Here is a 24,499-nt window from a genome sequence, read left to right as displayed (position 1 = left end):
TCCTAATGTATGGGTTCCCTCTATACATGCATTTTTGTCCACCTGAGACCCATCCCTTACCTGTGAGCCACGACGATGGTGGTCCGATTGGAGCACACTTTGATGAGCGACGCCTGAATGTTGCGCTCCGTCTGTGTGTCGAGAGCAGATGTGGCCTGTGCAGAGGGAAAACTTTGAGATAAATTGACTATGAGATAAATGAGATAAACATGACTAAAATATTCAAGTTCAGTGAACTTGTATTAATCCACTGTAACACAATATGACAGGAGGATCAGTGGTGTGGGGGCAAACATTGGCCCTCATCAAATACGTTAAGAATGCATCCTTGCTTCCTCTCGTCCTTGAAGAAATATCTGATCTGACATGACTGGACTGGTGAAAGCTAAGTGATAGAGCTGTTGATTTCACCTATCATTTTGTGTAAGCTCAGCAATAACTTCAAGGAGAGGAGGGAGAAAGTGTGTGTTTTTAAAGTATTTGAACACTCCGGGGTGACATTTCTTCTAGGTAAAAGGTCTAGGACCAGCTTTCCCTCCCCAATCCTAAACTTACCCAAAAAAAAGAAGAAAAAATGCTAAACTGACCCAAGATCAGTGTCTCGGGGCATCGTCACCCTACACCTTGAACAGGGTCATTGAGCCTACTGGTAAACCTTGCTGAAAGTTTACCTCATCCAGCAGGATGATCTGAGGGGCCTTGAGGATGGTCCGGGCGATAGCCACCCTCTGCTTCTCCCCCCCGCTCAGCTTCAGACCCCTCTCACCCACCTGGGTGTCATATCCTGGGAGGGGGACAGACAGAGAAAACACATACAAATGTCACTCACGTCATACATTAACAATGCACCTGGGAGCTACTGTGTTTCAGGAAATGTAGATGTGCATGTCAAAATGCTTCAGCAAATGTGGTTGGTAAATACAAAACACCTATGCAAACCCTTAAAACAACAACATTGACACCCATAAGCCAACTTCAGGTACAGCCAGAACTGGGCCTCCCGGGTGGCGCAGTGGTTAAGGGCGCTGTACTGTAGCGCCAGCTGTGCCACCAGAGACTCTGGTGGCACAATTGGCCTAGCATCGTCCGGGTTAGGGAGGGCTTGGCCGGTAGGGATATCCTTGTCTCATTGCTCACCAGCGACTCCTGTGGCGGGCCAGGCGCAGTGCACGCTAACCAAGGTTGCCAGGTGCACAGTGTTTCCTCCGACACATTGGTGCGGCTGGCTTCCGGGTTGGATGCGCGCTGTGTTAAGAAGCAGTGCGGCTTGGTTGGGTTGTGTATCGGAGGACGCATGACTTTCAACCTTCGTCTCTCCCGAGCCCGTACGGGAGTTGTAGCGATGAGACAAGATAGTAGCTACTAACAATTGGATACCACGAAATTGGGGAGAAAAAGGGGTAAACATTTTTTTTTAAAGTACAGCCAGAACTATAAATGGCAGCATATAGCACTGGTTTCCCAGACACAGATTAAACCTAGTCCTGGACTCAATGTAGAATCTCTATTGAAACATTTTGTGGGGTCCAGGACAAGGCATATTTAACCCTTACCCGGTAAATTGACTGAGAACACATTCTCATTTACAGCAACGATCTCGGGAATAGTTACAAGGGAGAGGAGGGGGGCAAGAATGGGCCAAATGGAAGCTGGGGATGATTAAATTGCAATGATGAGGGCCAAATTGGGAATTTGGCCAGGACACCGGGGTTAACACCCAAACTCTTACTAGGGCTGGGTGATATATCAAATTAATTCAAATGTATGTTTTAGTACGATGTTCCAAAATACCTGTATCGTAAGAATCAAGGTTATTTATTTATTTGGGTTTTTTATGAGTGTTCTTCTGTCTTTTTGGTCTCGTCCCCTTCACTCCTTCTGTGTTGTGTGTACCTTTCCACAGACAGCAAGTCCCTCCCCGCTTCCAACTCACAACAACAAAATACAAAAGATAAACTTGCTATTTGCATTTGAAGTTTGGTCCAACAGAAGTGGTAATATGGACACAGAAAAAAAACTAGATATTTTATTGTAATACATGAGAACTTAACCTTTTTAACGACACCCTTTTTATGTCTCAACTCCCAAAATGTAGAACAGAGCAGGCCCTACTAAAACGAGAGTATGGAAAATGAATGCTCAGTTTGTACCGCTAGCAGCATTTTAGCCACAGACTTATGTGCTAGAGGTCTATTCTGTGTTTTAGAAATGTGCAATGAGAATAAAAAATGTGCAGTTATATAATGAATTGGCAACTCGTTCTCATTCTGAGAAATCAGCATCTTCTCATCAAGTTAGGCCACTTGATTTCAATATCTAAACAAAGTGAACAGGCTATGTTTTTCAAGCAGTTGGAAGCAGGAAGGTGTGTCCATAACAGTTCAACTGTTCTACGCTGTTAGAAAGAAAATGAATACAGGTACTCACTAGCACATAGGCTTGTGCTTGAGAGATTGTTTATGAGATCTGTGCTAATTTTCCATAACGCCTGCTTCAAGAAGTTGGTCATTATTAGTGGATGTGCATTTTTCATGGTTCTGGTTACAAAAGGGCATTTTTATAGACAAACTTGAAAGCCAGATCAGTGATTATTGCAACAACAACAAAAAGGAGGTTAAACTAATTTGATGAAATAATTCATTGAAATGCAGTGTATTGAGCTTTAATTGCGCAACAACGCCTATTTAGAGAAAAAAACGTTAAAAAATAAAACGAGATACACTACATGGTCTATGGTATGTGGACACCTGCTCATTGAACATCTTATTCCAAAATCCTGGGCAATAATTTGGAGAGGCTGTAACAGCCTCTACTCTTCTTGGAAGGCTATCAACTAGATGTTGGAACATTACTGCGGGGACCTGCTTCCATTCAGCCACAAGAGCATTAGTGAGGTCGGCACTGATGTTGGGCAATGAAGCCCGTCTCGCAGTTGGCTTTCCAATTCATCCCAAAGGTGTTTGGTGGGGTTGAGGTCAAGGCTGTGCAGGCCAGTCAAGTTCTTCCACACTGATCTCGACAAAGCATTTCTGTATGGACCTCAGTTTGTGCAAGGGGGCATTGCTATGCTGAAACAGGAAAGGGCCTTCCCCAAACTGTTGTCACAAAGTTGGAAGAACAGAATCGTCTACAATTGTAATGTTAAGATTTCCTGTCACTGAAACTTAGGGGCCTAACCCGAACCGTGAAAAACAGCCCCAGACTGTTATTCCTCCTCCACCAATTGTCTGTCGGACTGCCAGATGGTGAAGCGTGATTCATCATTTCAGAGAACGTGTTTCCACTGCTCTAGAGGCCATTGGTGGTGGGCTTTACACTACTCCAGCTGACGCTTGGCATTGCGCATGGTGATCTTAGGCTTTGTGTACAGCTGTTCAGCCATGGATCCCATTCATGAAGCTCGACGAACAGTTATTGTACTGCCGTTGCTTCCAGAGGCTGTTTGGAACTCAGTAGTGTGTGATGCAACCAAGGACAGACAATTTTTTACGCGCTACGCACTTTCATCATTTGGCGGTCCCGTTCTGTGAGCTTGTGTGGTCGAACCACTTCGCGGCTGAGCCATTGTTGCTCCTAGACGTTTCCACTTCACAAAAACAGCACTTATAGTTTACCGGAGCAGCTCTAGCAGGGCAGAAATGTAACCAACTGACTTGTTGGAAAGGTGGTATCCAGTGGTAGAAAGTACTTAGGTAAAAATACTTTGAAGCACTACTTAAGTCGTTTTTTTTGAGTATCTGTTCTTTACTATTAATATTTGACAACTTTTACTTCACGACACATTCCTAAAGAAAATATTGTACTTTTTACTCCATACATTTTCCCTGACAACCAAATGTACTCGTTACATTTTGAATGCTTAGCAGGACAGGAAAATTGTCAAATTCACACACTTATCAAGTGAACACGTGGTCATCCCTACTGCCTCTGGCCTGGCGACTCACTAAACATAAATACATCTTTTGTAAATAAGGTCTGAGTGTCGGAGTGTGCCCCTGGCTATCCATACAGAAAATGGTGCCGTCTGCTTTGCCTCTTGTAACTACCCATCCCGGATCCGGGAGCGTTGTCATCAACTGACACTAATTAGCATAACGCAACAGACATAAAAATTACTAGAAAATATTCATATTCATGAAATCACAAGTGAAATATATTGAAACACATCTTAGCCTTTTGTTAATCACCCTGTCATCTCAGATTTTGAAAATATGCTTTACAGCCAAAGCAAGACAAGCATTTGTGTAAGTTTATTGATAGCCTAGCATAGCATTATGCCTAGCTAGCAGCAGGCAACCTGGTCATGAAAATCAGAAAAGCAATCAAATTAAATTGTTTACCTTTGATGAGCTTCGGATGTTTTCACTCACAAGACTCCCAGTTAGATAGCAAATGTTCCTTTTTTCCAAAAATATTATTTTTGTAGCTGAAATAACTCTTCACGTTAGTTCTTCACGTTTGGCTGAGAATTCGACCGGAAATTGCGGTCACGACAACACCGAAAAATATTCCAAATTAGCTCCATAATATCGACAGAAACATGGCAAACGTTGTTTATAATCAATCCTCAAGGTGTTTTTCAAATATCTATTTGATTATATATCAACCGGGACAGGTGGCTTCTTAGTAGGAAAGAGAGAAACAATGGCCGCATTTGTCTTTTACGCACAAAACACTCTGAGAGACTCCAGCTGACCACTGGCGCAATGTTGATGTTCAGGCTCATTTTTTCAAAATAAAAGCCTGAAACTATGTATTGTGACACTAGACACATTAGGGAAGCCATAGAAAAAGGAATCTGGTTGATATCTCATTTACTGCTCAAAAGGGACGCATAGGAACGCAGAGCTTTCTAAATAAGAGTCCCTTCCTGATTGGATTTGTCTCAGGCTTTCACCTGCAATATCAGTTCTGTTATACTCACAGACAATATTTTTACAGCTTTGGAAACTTTAGAGTGTTTTCTATCCTAAGCTGTCAATTATATGCATATTCTAGCATCTTGTCCTGACAAAATAGCCCGTTTACTTTGGGAACGTTGTTTTTCCAAAAATGAAAATAGTGCCCCCTAGATTCAACAAGTTTTAATATAAGGAATTTGAAATGATTTATACTTGTACTTTTGATACGTCAGTATATTTTAGCAATTACATTTACTTTTCATACTATAAGTATATTTAAAACCAAATACTTTTAGAATTTTACTCAAGTAGTATTTTACTGGCTGACTTTCACTTTTACTTGAGTAACTTTCTATTAATTTATATCTATACCTTTACTCAAGTATGAAAATTTGGAACTTTTTCCACCACTTGTGGCATCCTATGACGATGCCACATTGAAAGTCACTGAGCTCCTCAGTACGGGCCATTCTGCTGCCAATGTTTGTCTATGGAGATTGCATGGCAGTGTGCTTGATTTTATACCTGTCAGCAACAGGTGTGGCTGAAATACCCGAATCCACTCATTTGAAGGGATGTCTACATACTTTTGGCCATGTAGCGTATTTATTGTGAATCACACAAGTTTGAAAAAAAAATCTAGATATGATTTATTGGCAATATCACACAGTCTTAACTCTTACGATAAGTTCCATGGGATCTTTAGTGACCAGAGAGAGTCAGGACATCCGTTTAACGACCCATCCGAAAGACTGTACCCTACACAGGGCAATGTCCCCAATCTCTGCCATGGGGCATTGGGATCTTTTTTTAGCCCGGAGGAAAGAGTGCCTCCTACTGGCCCTCCAACACCACTGGATCTCCCATCCAGGGACCGACCAGCACCGGCCCTGCAAAGCTTCAGAAGCAAGCTAGCAGGGTGCAGGATGCAGGATGGTATGCTGCTGGCTTAAATCGGTGTTCAAGAAACCGTCAAAAGAGACGGTGGTATTTCCGTACCTTCTGGGAACGTCTGGATCTTCTTGTGGATGTCTGCGGCGATGGCCGCCGCCTCCACTTCGTGGTCGCTGGCAGAGATGCGTCCGTAGCGGATGTTGTCGCGGATGTTGTCGTTGAAGAGGACTGTGTCCTGGGGCACCACGCCGATGTGGGCACGCAGAGACACCTGCTTCACCTGCACCCAGAAATGAAGAGTCTCAGATGACACTTAAGCAGTAAAGGGTGAAACAGGGAGGCACTACCAGGACTTGTAAAACCACCAGAGCGCATTGAAAACAAAATGTTATATACAGCATGTGATAAGACAGCCTGGGAACTATTTTCTTGCAACTGGGCAAATTACTCACCTTAGAGATGTCCTGGCCATCGATGCGGATGCATCCCCCCTGGACGTCATAGAAACGGAACAGCAGGCGAAGGAGGGTGCTCTTACCGCACCCTGACTGGCCAACCTATGGGCGTCCACACACAAACACAGACAGTTGAGAAGCGAGAACAATCGACAGATCCAAACCATCACGACTGTTGAGAAACAGAGAGAAATGAACCACTCTTCAACACCGAAGTCCAGTATTATTTGCTTTAAGAGCCACTGAACACGCTGATTGGCACGTGCTTTTTTCTGTTGCCATTCAAAAAACGAGATTTCAGTCTCGAAAGTGTGTTTCCTGACCGATTCAGCGTTTGGTTAATGATGTTTGTCCCCCATGAGACACTGCAGACGCAGAAGCCTATTTCACGTCCTCAAAATCCCAAGAATGAATCTAAGATATTGCAACAAATCTGTAATTAATTTAGCTGTTTTTTTACTGATGTTTAAGTGGAGCAATTTTACATCTAACTAAGGTGTTTGGTGCAGTATTTCTTAAGTTAAAAAAAATGCGTGAGGTGTTGTCTTATGTAAACAAAGTCAGAGCCGCTGGGCAGTTCTGTCTCACCGTCTATGCTATTGGATAGAGAGCAATCACCACAGCTGTTCACCACATTTTAGTGGGCAAATGAACGTCGCACACTTTGTAGTCAATTTTGCCACTAGAATAACTATTTCTGACTCATATCGATGCCACATAGGCCGTTTCCAAAGGGATGTAGTATTGTAATGCTTGGAATTAAATCTTACCAATGCAACAGTATGGCCTGGCTGCACAGTGAATGATACGTCCTTAAGAATCTCCTTCCTTAAAAAAAACACAGAAGCACAAAAAATATATGTAATCAAAGGAGAACACTGGAACAACCACAACTATGATTATTCATCAAACTGTTTCTGAATCATTAACTGTGTAAGGCTAGTGGTTAATTAGGAAATTGGGAGGTGCCGGAACAAAAAGTGAGCCGAGGGAGGGTGACCTGGGGGGGCTCTTAGGGACCGGAACATATGGGGAAAAAAGAAAATCTCCTTTATAATAAAGAATTGCATGCATATAGAGGTGCTTGAAGAAGTTGCACACATGGGGATTACTTTTTTTTTTTTTTTAAGTTTAGGGTCTGGGATTTTTTGTTGCCTTTCATAAACACATTTCTTGCAATTCTACATAATTTTAGATGACTGGGGGACTTGAGCAGAATCTTATTTAATACGTCACAAATGATTGAAATTACATTCTACTTTGACACTGACAAACAGAATCTGAGATCAATAAAAACGACCTTGTATTGAATCCATCAATAGCCTAGACCAGGGATCATCAACTCGATTCAACCGCGGGCCGATTGTTTCTTAAGCGGATGGTCGGGGGGCCAGATCATAATTACAAATCATTTGTAGACTGCAAAGAATCGACCGCATGAATCCCAAACAAACATAATGTTTGACTAAAACAAAATCCTTTCAAACCTGGCTTGCGTTTGTATACGATCACGTCTCTATTATGCGTGGGAATACTTGGGAACAAATGTCTTAAATTAAAATCACTTGGAGTGGATTACCCAGAGTTTTTAGTCTTTTATGCCCCACATTGAAAATTCACTCAAAAATGTCTATTTTTTGCTCATATAACATAAAACCTTATGTTCAAGCAAGCTGCGACACGCACGTACTCAATTCTTCATCGCTGCGACTTGCTTGAACACGCACGTACTCAATTCTTCATTGCTGAGACTTGCTTGCTTGTTGAGATTTTTAATCACATTTGGCTGCGTTTCATTCGATTTTTTATGTTGGTTTGATCGCTGGGGAGGCACTAGTAATGACTACAGTTTTCGGTTTGACTATTTGTTTCAATTGTGTTAGTCTATAAATAAATCTCTTTGCCAGAATTCGTCATCTCTCCTATGTCTTATTCGACGAGCAGTTGTTCTGAAATGTTTATTGCTTGCCTTCATTTTACTCCCTCCTCTATGTTTAATATAACACACATACATGAATTATTCATTTCGGGTTCATTTCGGGTTGCCAAACGTGAAGTTTGTTCTACAGAAAGTATTAGACTGATGTGTGCCACAGAAAGTATTTGACTCCACAAAAATAAGGAAATTGGAAGGAGGGAGAATCTCAGGTTTTCAGCCAAACTGTTGCAGCTTTCCAATATTTGTTTATGTAATTTATTGTCTTTTTATATTTAATTTATTGTCATTTTATATCTTATTATGCAAATATCTAAATTTGTATTTCTTATTTAATGTTTGTTAACAAACTTAACTTTCAATTATGTTTTTTTGTTATTGTGAGATAATATTTGTGTATCATCAATATTTTCTAAAACATTACAAAATGTTTCTAAAATAAAAGTTAATGTTTCTTTATACTTTAATTGTATTTTCTTTGGCACACACTACTGGTCAACATGAGCTACCAAAATGATTCTGAAGTGTGCCAGGCCTTGCAGTCCCAAGATAGAAAGTGGGGGGGATTTCGGGAGGCAAGAAAATAGTTTTGCCGAACCCCCCTTCTCATTTCTTTATGTTTGTGGCTAGATTCAAATACTTTCTGCAGCACACAGAGTCACATACTTTCTATAGAAGAAACTTCACATCAGGATAGGCAACCAAAATGAATAATTAATGTATGTGTGTTATATTAAAACAGAGGAGGGAGTAAAATGTAGGCAAGCAATAAACATTTCAGAACAACTACTAGTTGATTAAGGGAGAGATGACGAATTCTGGCACAGAGATGTATTTATAGACTAATAAACTTGAGACACATAGCCAAACCGAAAACTGCAGACATTACTAGTGCCTCCCCGCAATCAAACCGACATAAAAAATGTAATGAAACGCAGCCTAACGTGATCAGAAATCTCAACTAGCAAGCAAGTCACAGCAATGAAGAATTGAGTGCGGGGTGGGGGGGGGGGGGTTCTGGCAGGGGGGGATATTTTCGGCACATCGGAAAAAATTGAGAGGTGCTGGATCATTAGTCCAAAGAAGACCTAAAAATACATCTAAGTGATCTAAGCAAGGACTTACCCATCAGTGTAGCTAAAGTACACATTCTCAAACTCCACTTTTCCCAGTTTATAGAGAAGGTTCCCTGCATTCACCACGTCCTTCACCTGAAGGGAAGTCAAAGTAAATCTATTTGACCAAAAAACTATTTCCCGTAATGCAGTGCAAAGAAATCTTGACAGACACCAAAATGCTGGTCATTGACTCTCGCGAAATTGGTCAGCTGCTCGATTAAGTTCTAGGTCCACACATGTTAACCTGTTACTCCTACCCCCTACTTTTTCGAACATTCTGTTGAAAATCGCGCAACATTTCAGCGCCCTGCTGCTTATGCCAGGAATATAGTATATGCATATGATTAGTATGTGTGGATAGAAAACACTCAGACGTTTATAAAACTGGTTAAATCACTGCTGTGACTATAACAGAACGTGCGTTTCATCGAAAAGCGCAGGAAAATCTGATCACTGAAAATGGAAATAAATATCCATGCGCCACTTCCAGGAATTGTTAAAGAAGAACCGAATTAAATGAGGCCGAGGTTGCAGTACCTACAGCTTCCACACGATGTCTAGAGTCTTGTCATTTGCTTCGGCTTTGATTCTTGGTCAAACCGAATCAAGGGAACCGATTCCCTCCGGTCTCCGACCGGATGTTTTGGTTGAGAAATATCCGGACATTTTTTCCAGACGGACACCTATAGAATTTACATCGCCTCCTGATGAATTTTATCACTTATTAACGTGTACTAATACCTAAAGTTGCATTACAAAAGTATTTCGAAGTGTTTTGTGAAAGTTTATCGTCGACTTTTTTAATTTTAAAAAATGACGTTACGTTATGAAACGCAATTTTTTTTAGTTTATCACGCAGTCTTCATAGATCGATATCTAGGCTATATTTGGACCGATTTAATTGGAAAAAAAGACCCAATAGTGATTATGGGACATCTAGGAGTGCCAACAAAGAAGATGGTCAAAGGTAATGAATGTTTTATATTTTATTTGTGCGGTTTGTGTAGCGACGACTATGCTAATTATTTTGTTTACGTCCCCTGCGGGTCTTTTGGGGTGTTACATGCTACCAGATAATAGCTTCTCATGCTTTCGCCGAAAAGCATTTTAAAAATCTGACTTGTTGCCTGGATTCACAACGAGTGTAGCTTTAATTCAATACCCTGCATGTGTATTTTAATGAACGTTTGAGTTTTAACTAATACTATTAGCATTTAGCGTAGCGCATTTGCATTTCCAGATCTCTAGATGGGACGCCTGCGTGCCAGGTAGGAGCAGGAGGTTAAGAGAAGAAATCAATTGCTAGACAAAGGAGTGGAACTGGAACAAGAAGCTCCACTCTCTCTGTTCGCAAATTACGGGCAGAAAGTCTATCCCACTTCTGAAATTCGAAAGATGCTAAGACCTGCGTAATCGTGATTTGTCCAAATAACCTCAAACACTGGAACTACTACTGCTCGTTATCTTACGCATCCCAATCTCTCGGTTAACACGCATAATCTTCCCATGAGAGATTGGTCAACATCAACATTAGTCATCGACAACCAATTTCAAAATTACCTCCTCTTCTTCGGTGAAGAGCTTAAACATGCTCTCCATGTCGATGAAGGACTTCTGGATGATTCTGTGGAGGATGAAGACCAATGTATTATACAGAGCCCATTTTGCATTATGGGTACTGTAATACATGACACCTTTCATAGATTTATCTCAATAGTCTAGCTTCATTTGCTTGTGTCTTTCCTGATATAGTAACACATGACAGGTGAAGCAATATGCTTTTAGCTGTAAGTGATAGCCATAAAGGAGACTAGGGAAGGATGTAAGGAAGTAGAATTGAAACTCAGCCCATAACACCTCTTACCTGTAGTATGTTCCAAACCAGTTGAGAGGGGTGTAGAGCTGGATGATGTAGGTGCCAAAGAGGATAAAGTCTCCAAGCTGGGGATAGAGGGCGCTAACCTGGTTAAATGTATCATAACACTTCACACACCATATTTATTATTAAGAAAAACGTGTAACATCACTCAGTGTTATAGGATTTCTTTCTTCAAACATGCATTTTTTCAAGCATGAAACCATAGCAAGGCTGCTTGGCCTTATAGTGATGCAATACGTCTATGTTTTGCATTTGTATTGATTTTGTTTGTCTGCAAGGCAAGCTGCAAGAATAATTTCCTTATTAGAGTACAATGAAGATTTAGAATCTAATGTAGGACATAGAGACGAAAAACAGCGTAGCCCTAGCATAGTGAAAGAGAAAAGCGGCCTGAGATTGGTGAGGTGAGACTGTTGAGCTTTTCGCACTACTGAGCCAAACCCAGCTGCAGTGGCCTGGTTATGCCTCCACACATTCACCGTAGTTGCTGGAACCATGCTGAAAAGCACAATGTGAAAAGAGCCAGCAGTTTGTTTTAGAATGGCTCAATAGTGTGAAAAAGGTAACAAAATGAGTATCAAGGCCCTTAACATGAAGTTGTAAAATACTGAACTCCCCTTTAAAATGGGTTCTCATCCTGAAAGTGTCTGTTTAACAAAAACCAAACCAGTTTTACAGTTTTTCCTGGCTCATTGACTATTATTGTCAGGGTGAGGAACTGTTACATTCATTTGTAAAATACTGTCATTTCAGCAAGCCAAGACACCCACCTGCTCAGATTTTTCTGAAATTGCTTTTGTAGTTAGAAACAGATAACATTTGCATTCCTGTAAAATTATTTTGTTATATTTTAATCTCTGAGAAATTAAGATAATTAATTTCATCCAAATATGCCCTTTTAATTTTTAGGATTCACATAATATTCAACAAATATAGCAGTGGGGTATGTTGAGAATTTTTTTACATTCAGCATCGCTACGTCTTGGGAAATATACCATTATTTCTGACAAAGATTTCTACAGTACACACACTACATGACCAAAAGTAGGTGGACACCTGCTCGTCGAACATCTCGTTCCAAAATCACGGGAATTATTTTGGAGTTGGTCCCCCCTTTGCTGCTGTAACAGGGTCTGAATACTTACATAAATGTGATATAATTTCCTAAAAAAACTGTTTTTGTTTTGTTATTATGGGGTATTGTGTGTAGATTGTTTTTCCCCCTCATCAATGTAATACATTTTAGAATAAGGCTATAACGTAACAAATGTGGAAAATATATTATTTAATGACAAAGCAAAAAAATGTTTTTGAAAATGTTTGCTAATGAAATATCAAGTTTACAAATAAGTATTTGGTCAATAACAAAAGTTTATCATCTCAATACTTTGTTATATACCCTTTGTTGGCAATGACAGAGGTCAAACGTTTTCTGTAAGTCTTCACAAGGTTTTCACACACTGTTGCTGGTATTTTGGCCAATTCCTGCATGCATATCTCCTCTAGAGCAGTGATGTTTTGGGGCTGTTGCTGGGCAACACAGACTTTCACATCCCTCCAAAGATTTCTATGGGGTTGAGATCTGGAGACTGGCTAGGCCACTCCAGGACCTTGAAATGCTTCTTACGAAGCCACTCCTTCGTTGGCCGGGCGGTGTGTTTGGGATCATTGTCATGCTGAAAATCCCAGCCACGTTTCATCTTCAATGCCCTTGCTGATGGAAGGAGGTTTTCACTCAAAATCTCACGATACATGGCCCCATTCATTCTTTCCTTTACACGGATCAGTCGTCCTGGTCCCTTTGCAGAAAAACAGCCCCAAAGCATGATGTTTCCACCCCCATGCTTCACAGTAGGTATGGTGTTCTTTGGATGCAACTCAGCATTCTGAGTTTTTACCAAAACGTTATATTTTGAATTAATCTGACCATATGACATTCTCCCAATCTTCTTCTGGATCATCCAAATGTTCTCTAGCAAACTTCAGACGGGCCTGGACATGTACTGGCTTAAGCAGGGGGACACGTCTGGAACTGCAGGATTTGAGTCCCTGGTGGTGTAGTGTGTTACTGATGGTAGGCTTTGTTGCTTTGGTCCCAGCTCTCTGCAGATCATTCACTAGGTCCCCCCGTGTGGTTCTGGGATTTTTGCTCACCGTTCTTGTGATAATTTTGACCCCACGGGGTGAGATCTTGCGTGGAGCCCCAGATCGAGGGAGATTATCAGTGGTCTTGTATGTCTTCCATTTCCTAATAATTGCTCCCACAGTTGATTTCTTCAAACCAAGCTACTTACCTATTGCAGATTCAGTCTTCCCAGCCTGGTGCAGGTCTACAATTTTGTTTCTGGTGTCCTTTGAAAACTCTTTGGTCTTGGCCATAGTGGAGTTTGGAGTGTGACTGTTTGAGATTGTGGACAGGTGTCTTTTATACTGATGACAAGTTCAATCAGGTGCCATTAATACAGGTAACGAGTGGAGGACAGAGGAGCCTCTTAAGGAAGAAGTTACAGGTCTGTGAGAGCCAGAAATCTTGCTTGTTTGTAGGTGACCAAATACTCATTTCCCACCATAATTTGCAAATAAATTAATAAAAAATCCTACAATGTTGTTGTAACCGGCTGCGACCGGGAGGTCCGTGGGGCGACGCACAATTGGCCTCGTGTCGTCCGAGTTAGGGAGGGTTTGGCCGGTAGGGAAATCCTTGTCTCATCGCGCACCAACGACTCCTGTGGCGGGCCGGGCGCAGTGCACGCTAACCAAGGCTGTCAGGTGCACGGTGTTTCCTCCGACACATTGGTGCAGCTGGCTTCCGGGTTGGATGCTCGCTGTGTTAAGAAGCAGTGCGGCTTGGTTGGGTTGTGTATCGGAGGACGCATGACTTTCAACCTTCGTCTCTCCCAAGCCGTACGGGAGTTGTAGCGATGAGACAAGATAGTAGCTACTAAACAATTGGATACCACAAAATTGGGGAGAAAAAAATAACAATAAATCCTACAGTGATTTTCTGGATTTTTTCTCTCACATTTTGTCTGTCATAGTTGAAGTGTACCTATGATGAAAATTACAGGCCTCTCTCATCTTTTTAAGTGGGAGAACTTGCACAATTGGTGGCTGACTAAATACTTTTTTGCCCCACTGTATGTCCGGGAGCTTATATATTATATATGTATGTCCGGGAGCCTTGGTGGAAAAGGGGGGTAATATCTCACAGAAAGAACTGGCAAATCTGGTGCAGTCCATGAGGAGATGCACTGTAGTACTTAATGCAGCTGGTGGCCACACCAGATACTGACTGTTACTTTTGATTTTTACCCCACCTTTGTTCAGGGACACATTATTCCATTTCTGTTAGTCACATGTCTGTGAAACTTGTTCAGTTTATGTCTCAGTTGTTGAATCTTGTTATGTTCATACAAATATTTACACATGTTAAGTTTGCTGAAAAGAAACGCAGTTGACAGTGAGGACGTTTCTTTTTTATTATTATTTATTTATTGAAGATTATATAAATCCTATAAATTAAAATAGCCAATTTGGGTGCAAATCAATTAGCTTAATTTATCCTAGATCAAATTATACATTTCAACAAAACAATGTTTCAGGAATGATAATCTTATCTGTTTCTAACTAAAGAAAGATTTCAGCACAATCTGAGAAAGTGGGTGTCAAAATCCTCTTTCTTCTCCTTTTCGAGGTGGAATGACCCTTAAGCTAGCAAGCACTCTGAGCTCAGTACCTTAAACTTGCCCTCCAGGAAAAAGTAGGCACAGAGCAGTGAGCCTGCCAGTAGGCCTGAGCCAACAATCAGGTTCTGGGTCTGGTTCAGGAAGGCCAGAGAGGCTTGGGTCTTCCATTCTGAAATCTAGGATGGGAGGGGACAGACAGACAGAATGCAAATGCAACATTACAATCAATATAGTTATAGCCTGGTCCCAGATCTGCTTGTGCTGTCTTGCCAACTCCTATAGTCATTGTTATGCAGACCATCAAATGTATTTTAGAAAGGCCTTTTTACATCAGCAGTTGTCACAAAGTGCTTATATAGATACCCAGCCTAAAAGCCCATAGAGCAAACAATGCAGATGCACAAGCACATTGGCGTGGAAAAACTCCATAGAAAGGAAGGCAGAAACCAGGCTCTGAGAGGTGGCCAGACCTCTTATGGCTGTGCATTATAAGAGTACATGGCCATCAAGGCCAGATCTTTCTTCAAGACATTCAAATTTTCATCTATGACCAGCAGGGTCAGTGGTTATAGAGGGTGCAACAGTTCAGCATCTCAGGAGTAAATGCTGGCTCTTCATAGCCAAGCATTCAAAGGTTGAGACATCAGGTCGGGGGGTAGAGATGGAGAAGCATCTAAGGTGGTCAAACACATCTACCCGAATAACCAAAGCAAGCACCCTGGTGTAACTTTACACAGATCTACATTCTCAACTCTTCAGCGTTTGACATCTATAGTCTAGATTACCTGATACTTCAGGATTGCGTCCTCAAAGCGGTTCACTTCATAATTTTCTGCGTTGTAGTACTTCACCTGTTGGAAAAACAGTCATGAAGCAACTTTGAAGCTGCAAAAATGTAATGTGTTTGTGGACAGCTTCATGTGCCAGGTGGGGATTCTGGATTGTGTTCACTAGGCACCCAACAGACTGAAACAGGGAGAGACTACCTGGACTTATTTTTCATTTTCTGTTGCAAAACATTTTTTTTACATTTTAATTTGTGTGTCCTGTGGTGGTTATTTATTTATTATCAAATGAGGAGAAACAAACTTATCACACAAGTCAGAGTTGTACTTAAACAAAAATATTTATGAACTTATTAATAAGGAAAGCAGGTCATGATGTGAGTGCTCTGCAATAACAAGGCTGGTCAACCCAACACTCTTGACTGTTGGGTTGTGAGCCCTGACACAAAGAATACAAAGATATTGTATAGCAAAGATACACCCACTTAGTTTACATGACAAACAACAGATATGTGGAATGGGTCACAAGGTGAGACTTGATATAAGAGAAAGGAGTATCCCCCAGCCAAATAGTATTTGTCATGTAGACTTTTCTTATTGTACAGAAACCAGAGTTTGGCCCCTAAAGACAAGGTTTCTCTCATACCAGAGGCATCTCTCCCTGGTACCTAACAGTGAACAAACACCAAATCATTCTATGAAATGCATGCTGTAGGAATTCATCACCAAACCATTCATAAATCAAAGGCTCCTCTCAGTTCACACACACAGATAAGTGAGTACTAATAGAACCCTATTCTATTGCATAAAACAACCATTTGATGCAATAACAGTATTATAACTTAATCTTGTAATTTCTCCACTATAGTACTAATGAACACGATCCAAGTATTGAGGTTATAAGTCAATGGGAGCATCTCCGTACCGTCTCAAAGTTGAGCAGGGAGTCCACTGCCTTGGACTTGGCGTTGTTGTCCTGGGTGTTCATGTCTCGCCTGTACTTAGTCCTCCATTCCGTGATGATGATGGTAAGGGCTGGAGCAATATATTGATGAACCATTATGAAATATTACATTGTTATTACCAGGGGTTGGAACCCGTTCAGGGAACAGAACCAAAAAAAATAAAAAATGAAGAAGCAAACTGATCTCTAGTGTTCCTGAATATAACCATTCTTTTTAAATCTTGAGAACCAGTTAATAATGAATGTTATTTTTGGTTCCAAAAATATTCCTCCCGATCTATTATGTTTATATAATTCTGTAAAGTTATAATGATAGTTATTGAGTACCACAGTATGAGCCATAATACCCATAAAATCTAGCGGTCAAACAAGGAAATGGTTCCAAAAAAATGGCGCAGAGAAGAAGGCTGACGTGTCTCCAACAGATTGTGTTTTTTTGTTTGTTTATTTGCTCTCATTTGTAACTTGTTTTTTAAACTAATTTTGTAAATAATGTTGCCGTTACCGTCTCTTATGACCAAAAATAACTTCTGGACTTCAGGACTGCGATTACTCACCACAGACTGAAAGAATCCTTTTTTTCTTTTAACGAGTCAAACGACCCCGAAGCCAACGACATACTGCTTTCCAGGGAACAGGCCCAGATCCCCGTGATTTGCATGAAAAGGAGGTGGAGAAAAAGGGGCCAGAGGGCGGGCTGCCTTTTGAGAATTTGTAGGTGATCGAATAACTCACTTCCATCCATTCTGCTAGCAAACGTGCAATCTTTGTAAATAAAATAGATTACTTTTGCGCACGTTTAAACTACCAACGGGACATTCAAAAATGTAATATCTTATGCTTCACGGAGTTGTGGCTGAAAGACGACACTATCAACATACAGCTGGCCGGCAGAATAGAACAGCGGCGTCTGGTAAGACAAGGGGTAGCGGTCTATGTATTTTCGGAGATAACAGCTGGTGCACGATATCTAATGAAGTCTCGAGCTATTGCTCGCCTGAGGTAGAGTATCTCATGATAAGCTGTAGACCACACTATCTACTTAGAGAGTTTATCTGTATTTTTCGTAGCTGTTTAGTCACCACCACAGTTAGAGGCTGGCACTAAGACAGCATTGAAGGAGCTGTATTCCGCCATAAGCAAGCAAGAAAACGCTCACCCAGAAGCGGTGCTCCTAGTAGCCGCAGATTTTAATGCAGAGAAACCATAGGCAACATCTGCACGGAGCTAAATGGTAGAGCTGCCGTTTTCAAGGAGCGGGACTCTAACCCGGAAGCTAATAAGAAATCTTGCTATGCCCTCCAACGAACCATCAAACAGGCAAAGCATCAATACAGGACTAAGATAGAATCGTACTACACCAACTCTGAAGCTCGTCAAATGTGGCAGGGCTTGCAAACCATTACAGACTACAAAGGGAAGCACAGCCGAAAGCTGCCCAGTGTCAAGAGCCTACCAGACGAGCTAAACTACTTCTACGCTCACTTTGAGGCAAATAACACTGAAAAATGCATGAGAGCACCTGCTGTTCCGGAAGACTGTGAGATCACCCTCTCCGCAGCCGATGTGAGTAAGACCTTTTAACAGGTCAACATTCACAGGCAGATTACCAGGACGTGTACTCCGAGCATGTGCTGACCAACTGGCAAGTTTCTTTACTGACATTTTCAACCTCTCCCTGTCAAATTCTGTAATACCAACATGTTTTAACCTTTTGTGACTAGGGGGAAGTATTTTCATTTTTGGAAAAATAACGTTCCCGTAGTAAACGGGATATTTTGTCAGGACAAGATGCTAGAATATGCATATAATTGGCAGCTTAGGATAGAAAACACTCTAAACTTTCCAAAACTGTAAAAATATTGTCTGTGAGTATAACATAACTGATGTTGCAGGCGAAAGCCTGAGAAAAATTAAACCCGGAAGTGCCTCATGTTCCAATGTGTCCCTATTGTGTCCCTATTGAGCAGTGGTGTCCCCAAGGTGTCTACAGCATTGTGACGTAGTTTGACGCATTTATGTTGAAGAATACCCGTAAGCGGCTACATTGCGCAACTGGTCACCTGATGGCTCCCAGAGTGACTCTCGCGTAAAATCCAGAGGTAGCCATTATTCCAATCGGTCCTACTGAAACATCAATTGTCCCGGTGGATATATTATCGAATAGATATTTGAAAGACACCTTGAGGATTGATTATAAACAACGTTTGCCATGTTTCTGTCGATATTATGGAGCTAATTTGGAATATTTTTCGGCGTTTTCATGACTGAACAAACGGAGCTATTTCGCCTACAAAAATAAATATTTTTGGAAAAAAGAAACATTGGCTATCTAACTGGGAGTCTCGTGAGTGAAAACATCCGAAGCTCAAAGGTAAATTATTTAATTTGATTGATTTTCTGATTTCCGTGACCAAGTTACCTGCTGCTAGCTGGACAAAATGCTATGCTAGGCTATCGATAAACTTAAACAAATGCTTGTCTAGCTTTGGCTATAAAGCATATTTTGAAAATCTGAGATGACAGGGTGATTAACAAAAGGCTAAGCTGTGTCTCAATATATTTCACTTGTGATTTTCATGAATAGGAATATTTTCTAGGAATATTTATGACCGTTGCGTTATGCTAATTAGTGTCAGTCGATGATTACGCTCCCTCATGCGGGATGGGGAGTCACTAGAGGTTTTAAGGAGACCACCATAGTACCTGCGCACAAGAATACTAAGGTAACCTGCAAAAATGACTACCGAACCGTAGCACTCACGTCTGTAGCCATGAAGTTTTTTTAAAAATGTTTTAAGTGCTTTGAAAGGCTGGTCATGGCTCACATCAACACCATTATCCCATAAACCCTAGACCCACTCTAATTTGCATACAGCCCTAACAGATCCACAGATGATGCAATCTCTATTGCACTCCACACTGCCCTTTCCCACCTGGACAAAAGGAACACCTATGCGAGAATGCTATTCATTGACTACAGCTCTGCATTCAACAACACATCTGCCACGCTGATCCTCAACACAGGGGCCCCCCAGGGGTGTGTGCTCAGTCCCATCCTGTACTCCCTGTTCACTCATGACTAAACGGCCAGGCACGACTCCAACACTATCATTAAGTTTGCCGATTGAGACAATAGTGGTAGTCCTGATCACAGACAATGACGAGACAGCCTATAGGGAGGAGGTCCGAGACTTTGCAGTGTGATTCCAGGATAACAAACTCTCCCTCAACGTGACCAAGACAAAGGAGATCATTGTGGACTACAGGAAAAAGAGCACCGAGCACACCCCCATTCTCATCGACGGGGCTGTAGTAGAGCAAGTTGAGAGCTTCAAGTTCCTTGCCATCCACATCACCAACAAACTAATATGGTCCAAGCACACCAAGACAGTCGTGAAGAGGGCACAACAAAACCTATTCCCCTTCAGGAGACAGAAAAGATTTGGCATGTGTCCTCAGATCCTCAAAGGGTTCTACAGCTGCACCATCGAGAGCATCCTAACTGGTTGCATCACTGCCAGGTATGGCAACTGCTCTGCCTCGGACCGCAAGGCACTACAGAGGGTAGTGCAAAAGGCACAGTACATCATTGGGGCCAAGCTTCCTGCCATCCAGGACCTCCATACCAGGCGGTGTCAGAGGAAGGCCCTAAAATGGTCAAAAACTCCAGCTACCCTAGTCATAGACTTTTCTCTCTGCTACCGCACAGCAAGTGGTACCGGAGCACCAAGTCTAGGTCCAAGAGGCTTCTAAACAGCTTCTTCCCCCAAGCCATAAGACTCCTGAACATCTCATAAAATGGCTACCAAGACTATTTGCATTGCCTCCCCCCTCCCTCTTTTACACCGCTGCTACTCTCTGTTGTTATCATCTATGCATAGCCACTTTAACAACTCTACCCTGCACATTGACTCTGTACCGGTACCCCTCTGGATATAGTTTCACAGCTGTTATTTTACTGCTGCTCTTTAATTACTTGTTACTTTACTTCTTGTTCTTATCCGTATTTTTTTAAACTGCATTGTTGGTTAGGGGCTCGTAAGTAAGCATTTCACTCAAAGGTTTTCATTTCACTGACACCTTTTATATACGGTGCATGTGACTAATAAAATTAGATTAGAATCTTCCCACCATTTATTTTTCCTATAGGGGATTTTAAGAAACACTTAAAATAAGGGTGGTGTTTCGTGTAGGTTTACCCTGGCATGACGTTCTGATTACTGTGTAAATCTCTCCAAGACTAAGTGACTTTTATCAATATATTTGCCTGTTTTTAACCAAAAATGAAATGCTAATTAGCTGCTAATGTGGTGATCATAAAGAACTACAAATTTAATGATCTGGACTAGACTGCCGAACAGAGGCAAAGGTAAGAATCTCTGAATTAACTACCTAATGTTAGCTGAACAATGAATAAATTGGCAACATTTCTTTAAAATGTACAATTCTTTGAACTGTCTTGTGTAAGTTTTAAAATATACACAATTCCTGTTACCAAAGGTGTCAGCGAGAGATGACTTGCAGGAGCTGCAGGGATTTGTAGTCTTGCATGATGTCTACTTTGATGATAATTAGCATTTTTGATTCTGAGAGTAAATAGAGCTGAATTATATGCATTTTGTAAAAATAAAAAATAAAAATACATTGCTGTTACTCAATGTTTATTATCTATGCATAGTCACTTTACCCCTACTTACATGTACATATTACCTCAATTACCTTGACTAACCTGTACCTCCGCATGTTGACTCAGTACCGGTACCCCTGTACAGAATATGGCCTTATCAGTGTTATTTGTAGTGTTTTTTTTTTTTCTACATTAGTTTATTTAGTAAATATTTTCTTAACGGCTTGTATAAGTAAGCATTTCACAGAAAGGTTATATTTGGCGCATGTGAACAATTGGTACCGTTTCCCTGTTTGACCGCTAGGTTTTATGGGAATTAGGACACCTCCACTGTGGAGCTCTATAGCTCAAGCACATTCTAGTTCACGTCATGTCATGATGATGTTCAGCGCTTCAAGCAAAGCACCCTCCATGTCCACCCCTCTCTCTCGCTCTCCCCCACCGGTGAAATTTCAGTCGCATCTCACACCTGCACACCTGCACTACTAGCTGAAATTTGACTCCAAAAATGTTCATTTTTCATGACATGTCCTCTTGGATCACTGAGATTAGGATCTGTACTTATCTATTTCATAATTATTAATATTTTTTTTGATCAGATATTATGCATTTTACCATTTTTACAAAATTCACATTACCGCAACAGTTTTAAAAAAGTTATAAACAAATACATTTATAATATTATTTATCATTGCTCCCATAATGAAAAGGCAATTTTTAAACATAACACTGAAAATACATTGAACACTAATTTTTTTTAAAAATTCCCCAAAAAAGTGGATGAAAAGGCCAAGTGGGGTAAAAGGGCTGTTATAGAAGAACAACCTCATTCTGAAGATACACTACCGTTCAAATGTTTGGGGTCACTTAGAAATGTCCTTGTTTTTGAAAGAAAAGCCAATTTTCTACACATCAAATTGATCAGAAATACAGTGTAGACATTGTTCCATTTTTTATGGAATATCTACATAGGTGTACAGAGGCCAATTATCAGCAACCATCACTCCTGTGTTTCAATGGCACATTGTGTTAGCTATTCGAAGTGTATCATTTTAAAAGGCTAAGTGATCATTAGAAAAAACTGTTGTGCTGATTAAAGCAGCAATAAAAGTTGCCTTCTTTAGACTAGTTGATTATCTGGAGCTTCAGCATTTGTGGGTCCGATTACAGGCTCAAAATGGCCAGAAACAAAGAACTTTCTTCTGAAACTCGTCAGTCTATTCTTGTTCTAAGAAATTAAGGCTATTCCATGCAGGAAATTGCCAAGAAACTGAAGATCTCGTACAACTCCCTTCACAGAATAGCACAAACTGGCCCTAACCAGAATAGAAAGAGAGCTGAGCAACAACTGAGCAAGAGGACATATCACATTTGACTCAGATTATTATTACCTTATAAATATAACTGAATTGGTTCTGGAAAGGAGGCCTTGTACTCACTGAGGTAGAGGAACATACAGACGAATATGATGAGTCCGAACCAGGCGTTGAAGTAGGTGATGAAGTAGATGATGGAGATGACGATATCTGCAATGGTGGGGAAGATGCTGAATACAATGTAGCTGTGGAGAGAAAGAGGGAGTCCAGGTTTACCTCTGGGTTCAGACACAGAAAGTCAGACATTCAGACACAGGAAACTACAGACTGTCCAGAGGTCAGGATAACACTAAGAAACTAAGACATACTACAGTCGTGGCCCAAAATTTTGAGAATGAAACAAATATTAATTTTCACAGTCTGCTGCCTCAGGTTGTATGATGGCAATTTGCATATACTCCAGAATGTTATGAAGAGTGATCAGATGATTTGCAATTAATTGCAAAGTCCCTCTTTGCCATGGAAATGAACTGAATCCCCCCCCAAAAAATCCACTGCATTTCAGCCCTGCCACAAAAGGACCAACTCGTACACAAAATCCATTCAAGCCAAGATAATGGAATTCATTGCCTTTGACAATCAACCGTTCTCTGTCGGGGTGATGTTGGCTTTCGCCGACTGGTTGAGCACCGGTACACACACTACCAAGTGAGCTATTTTTCAGATGTTGCCCTACTGGAGTTACACAGTAATAGTGTCACTGCTATTAGCTTCACAACATTCATACTATGGAACGCCATTTCGGTCTTTGCACGTCAGTAGCACTGTCAAAGCTGTACATCAAATTCTGCAAACAAGCAAACACGGCCACGAACGATGCTTTATTACCAACACAGTATTTATAACACATCATTTCTTCGACCACAACTTCTGGGGTAGGAAGCTTTAGCTTGGTACCTAGCTAGCACCAATACAACCAGCCTGAAAACAATGACCAGTAGAAACTGCAGTCATTTTCATTATTCTTAGCAATGATAGGAATCCTTGTGAGTAAGTATTGTTGTTCGCCTATTGAAATTGAACTTCAGTTCATGAAAAATAAAATTGCTAGCCAGCTACTTAACCCTGTTGCCCAGAGCTAACATTATAAGCAGCCAGCTAGGTTCATCTGGCTAGATATAGGCTCGACCAGACCGGGTTGTGTGTTGTGAAGCTCGCCACAATAAGGATTAGGCACAATAATGGAATTTGATGTTTGCCTTCAAAATAAAAAAGTATGTTATTGACAGTGATGCAAATGAATACAAATAGTAAAATTATGCCATACTTTTATTTTGAAGGCTAACTGCAAAGTCCACTATTGTAGCTAATCCTTTTGTGGCTAGCTTCACATAGATGGGTCTGACCATTAATCAAATAAGAACTGTCCTATAAATTAGGGTTATTTTAGATGATGACACTTAGCTATATAGTTAGCTAAGCTAGCTAACTACAGCTACTGAAACAGATAATGTCATTTTGCTAGGTTTTTGGGGAAGAACATTGTTTGCATCCATGAGCAAGCTAGCTTTTTTTATGACCAGCAATGTAAGTGCGCGAGACAACTTTGCCAGCTTCATAGCACACGTATCGATGAATCATTGTGACATGAAATACGAGTGATAGTGTAATCAACGTGTAATAACTACGTAAAAAATGTATGAATGCGTTAAATCATTATGTGACTTGCAGTCATATTCAGGTCCTGATTGGTCTACAAGCTTATTTGACAAGTGAAATAGTGTTAAATATTATATTATTTGATACGCAAAAACCCAAACGCCATACCATAGAAATCCTGGTTGAGAATGAAATGACTGAACAAATGAACAATGGCACAGAAAGTAAGTGGCACAGCAAGTAAGTGAAAGAAATAGGTTTTGATGATGTTTTACT

The 24,499-nt window shown here is 40.9% G+C and overlaps 1 protein-coding gene across 3 annotated transcripts in view; it reads right to left on the bottom strand.

Annotated features, from left to right (window-relative positions):
* The window catches only part of LOC118363670 (ATP-binding cassette sub-family B member 6-like), a 75,633-nt gene that overhangs the window by 2,761 nt on the left and 48,373 nt on the right, over positions 1-24,499 (bottom strand). For all 3 annotated transcript variants that reach the window (XM_052488502.1, XM_035744773.2, XM_035744774.2), the window contains exons 7-18: positions 22,688-22,809; positions 16,580-16,689; positions 15,655-15,720; positions 14,920-15,045; positions 11,169-11,245; positions 10,865-10,928; positions 9,312-9,397; positions 7,021-7,078; positions 6,248-6,352; positions 5,901-6,075; positions 672-784; positions 61-155 (exon numbers count right to left, since the gene is read on the bottom strand). In XM_052488502.1, coding sequence (XP_052344462.1) covers positions 61-155; positions 672-784; positions 5,901-6,075; positions 6,248-6,352; positions 7,021-7,078; positions 9,312-9,397; positions 10,865-10,928; positions 11,169-11,245; positions 14,920-15,045; positions 15,655-15,720; positions 16,580-16,689; positions 22,688-22,809 — 1,197 coding nt within the window. The remainder of the gene's footprint in view (positions 1-60; positions 156-671; positions 785-5,900; positions 6,076-6,247; positions 6,353-7,020; positions 7,079-9,311; positions 9,398-10,864; positions 10,929-11,168; positions 11,246-14,919; positions 15,046-15,654; positions 15,721-16,579; positions 16,690-22,687; positions 22,810-24,499) is intronic.

Source organism: Oncorhynchus keta, chromosome 30 (assembly GCF_023373465.1).
Source record: "Oncorhynchus keta strain PuntledgeMale-10-30-2019 chromosome 30, Oket_V2, whole genome shotgun sequence".
NCBI classification, from domain to species: Eukaryota; Metazoa; Chordata; class Actinopteri; order Salmoniformes; family Salmonidae; genus Oncorhynchus; species Oncorhynchus keta.
This window is presented reverse-complemented; position numbering and strand designations above follow the sequence as displayed.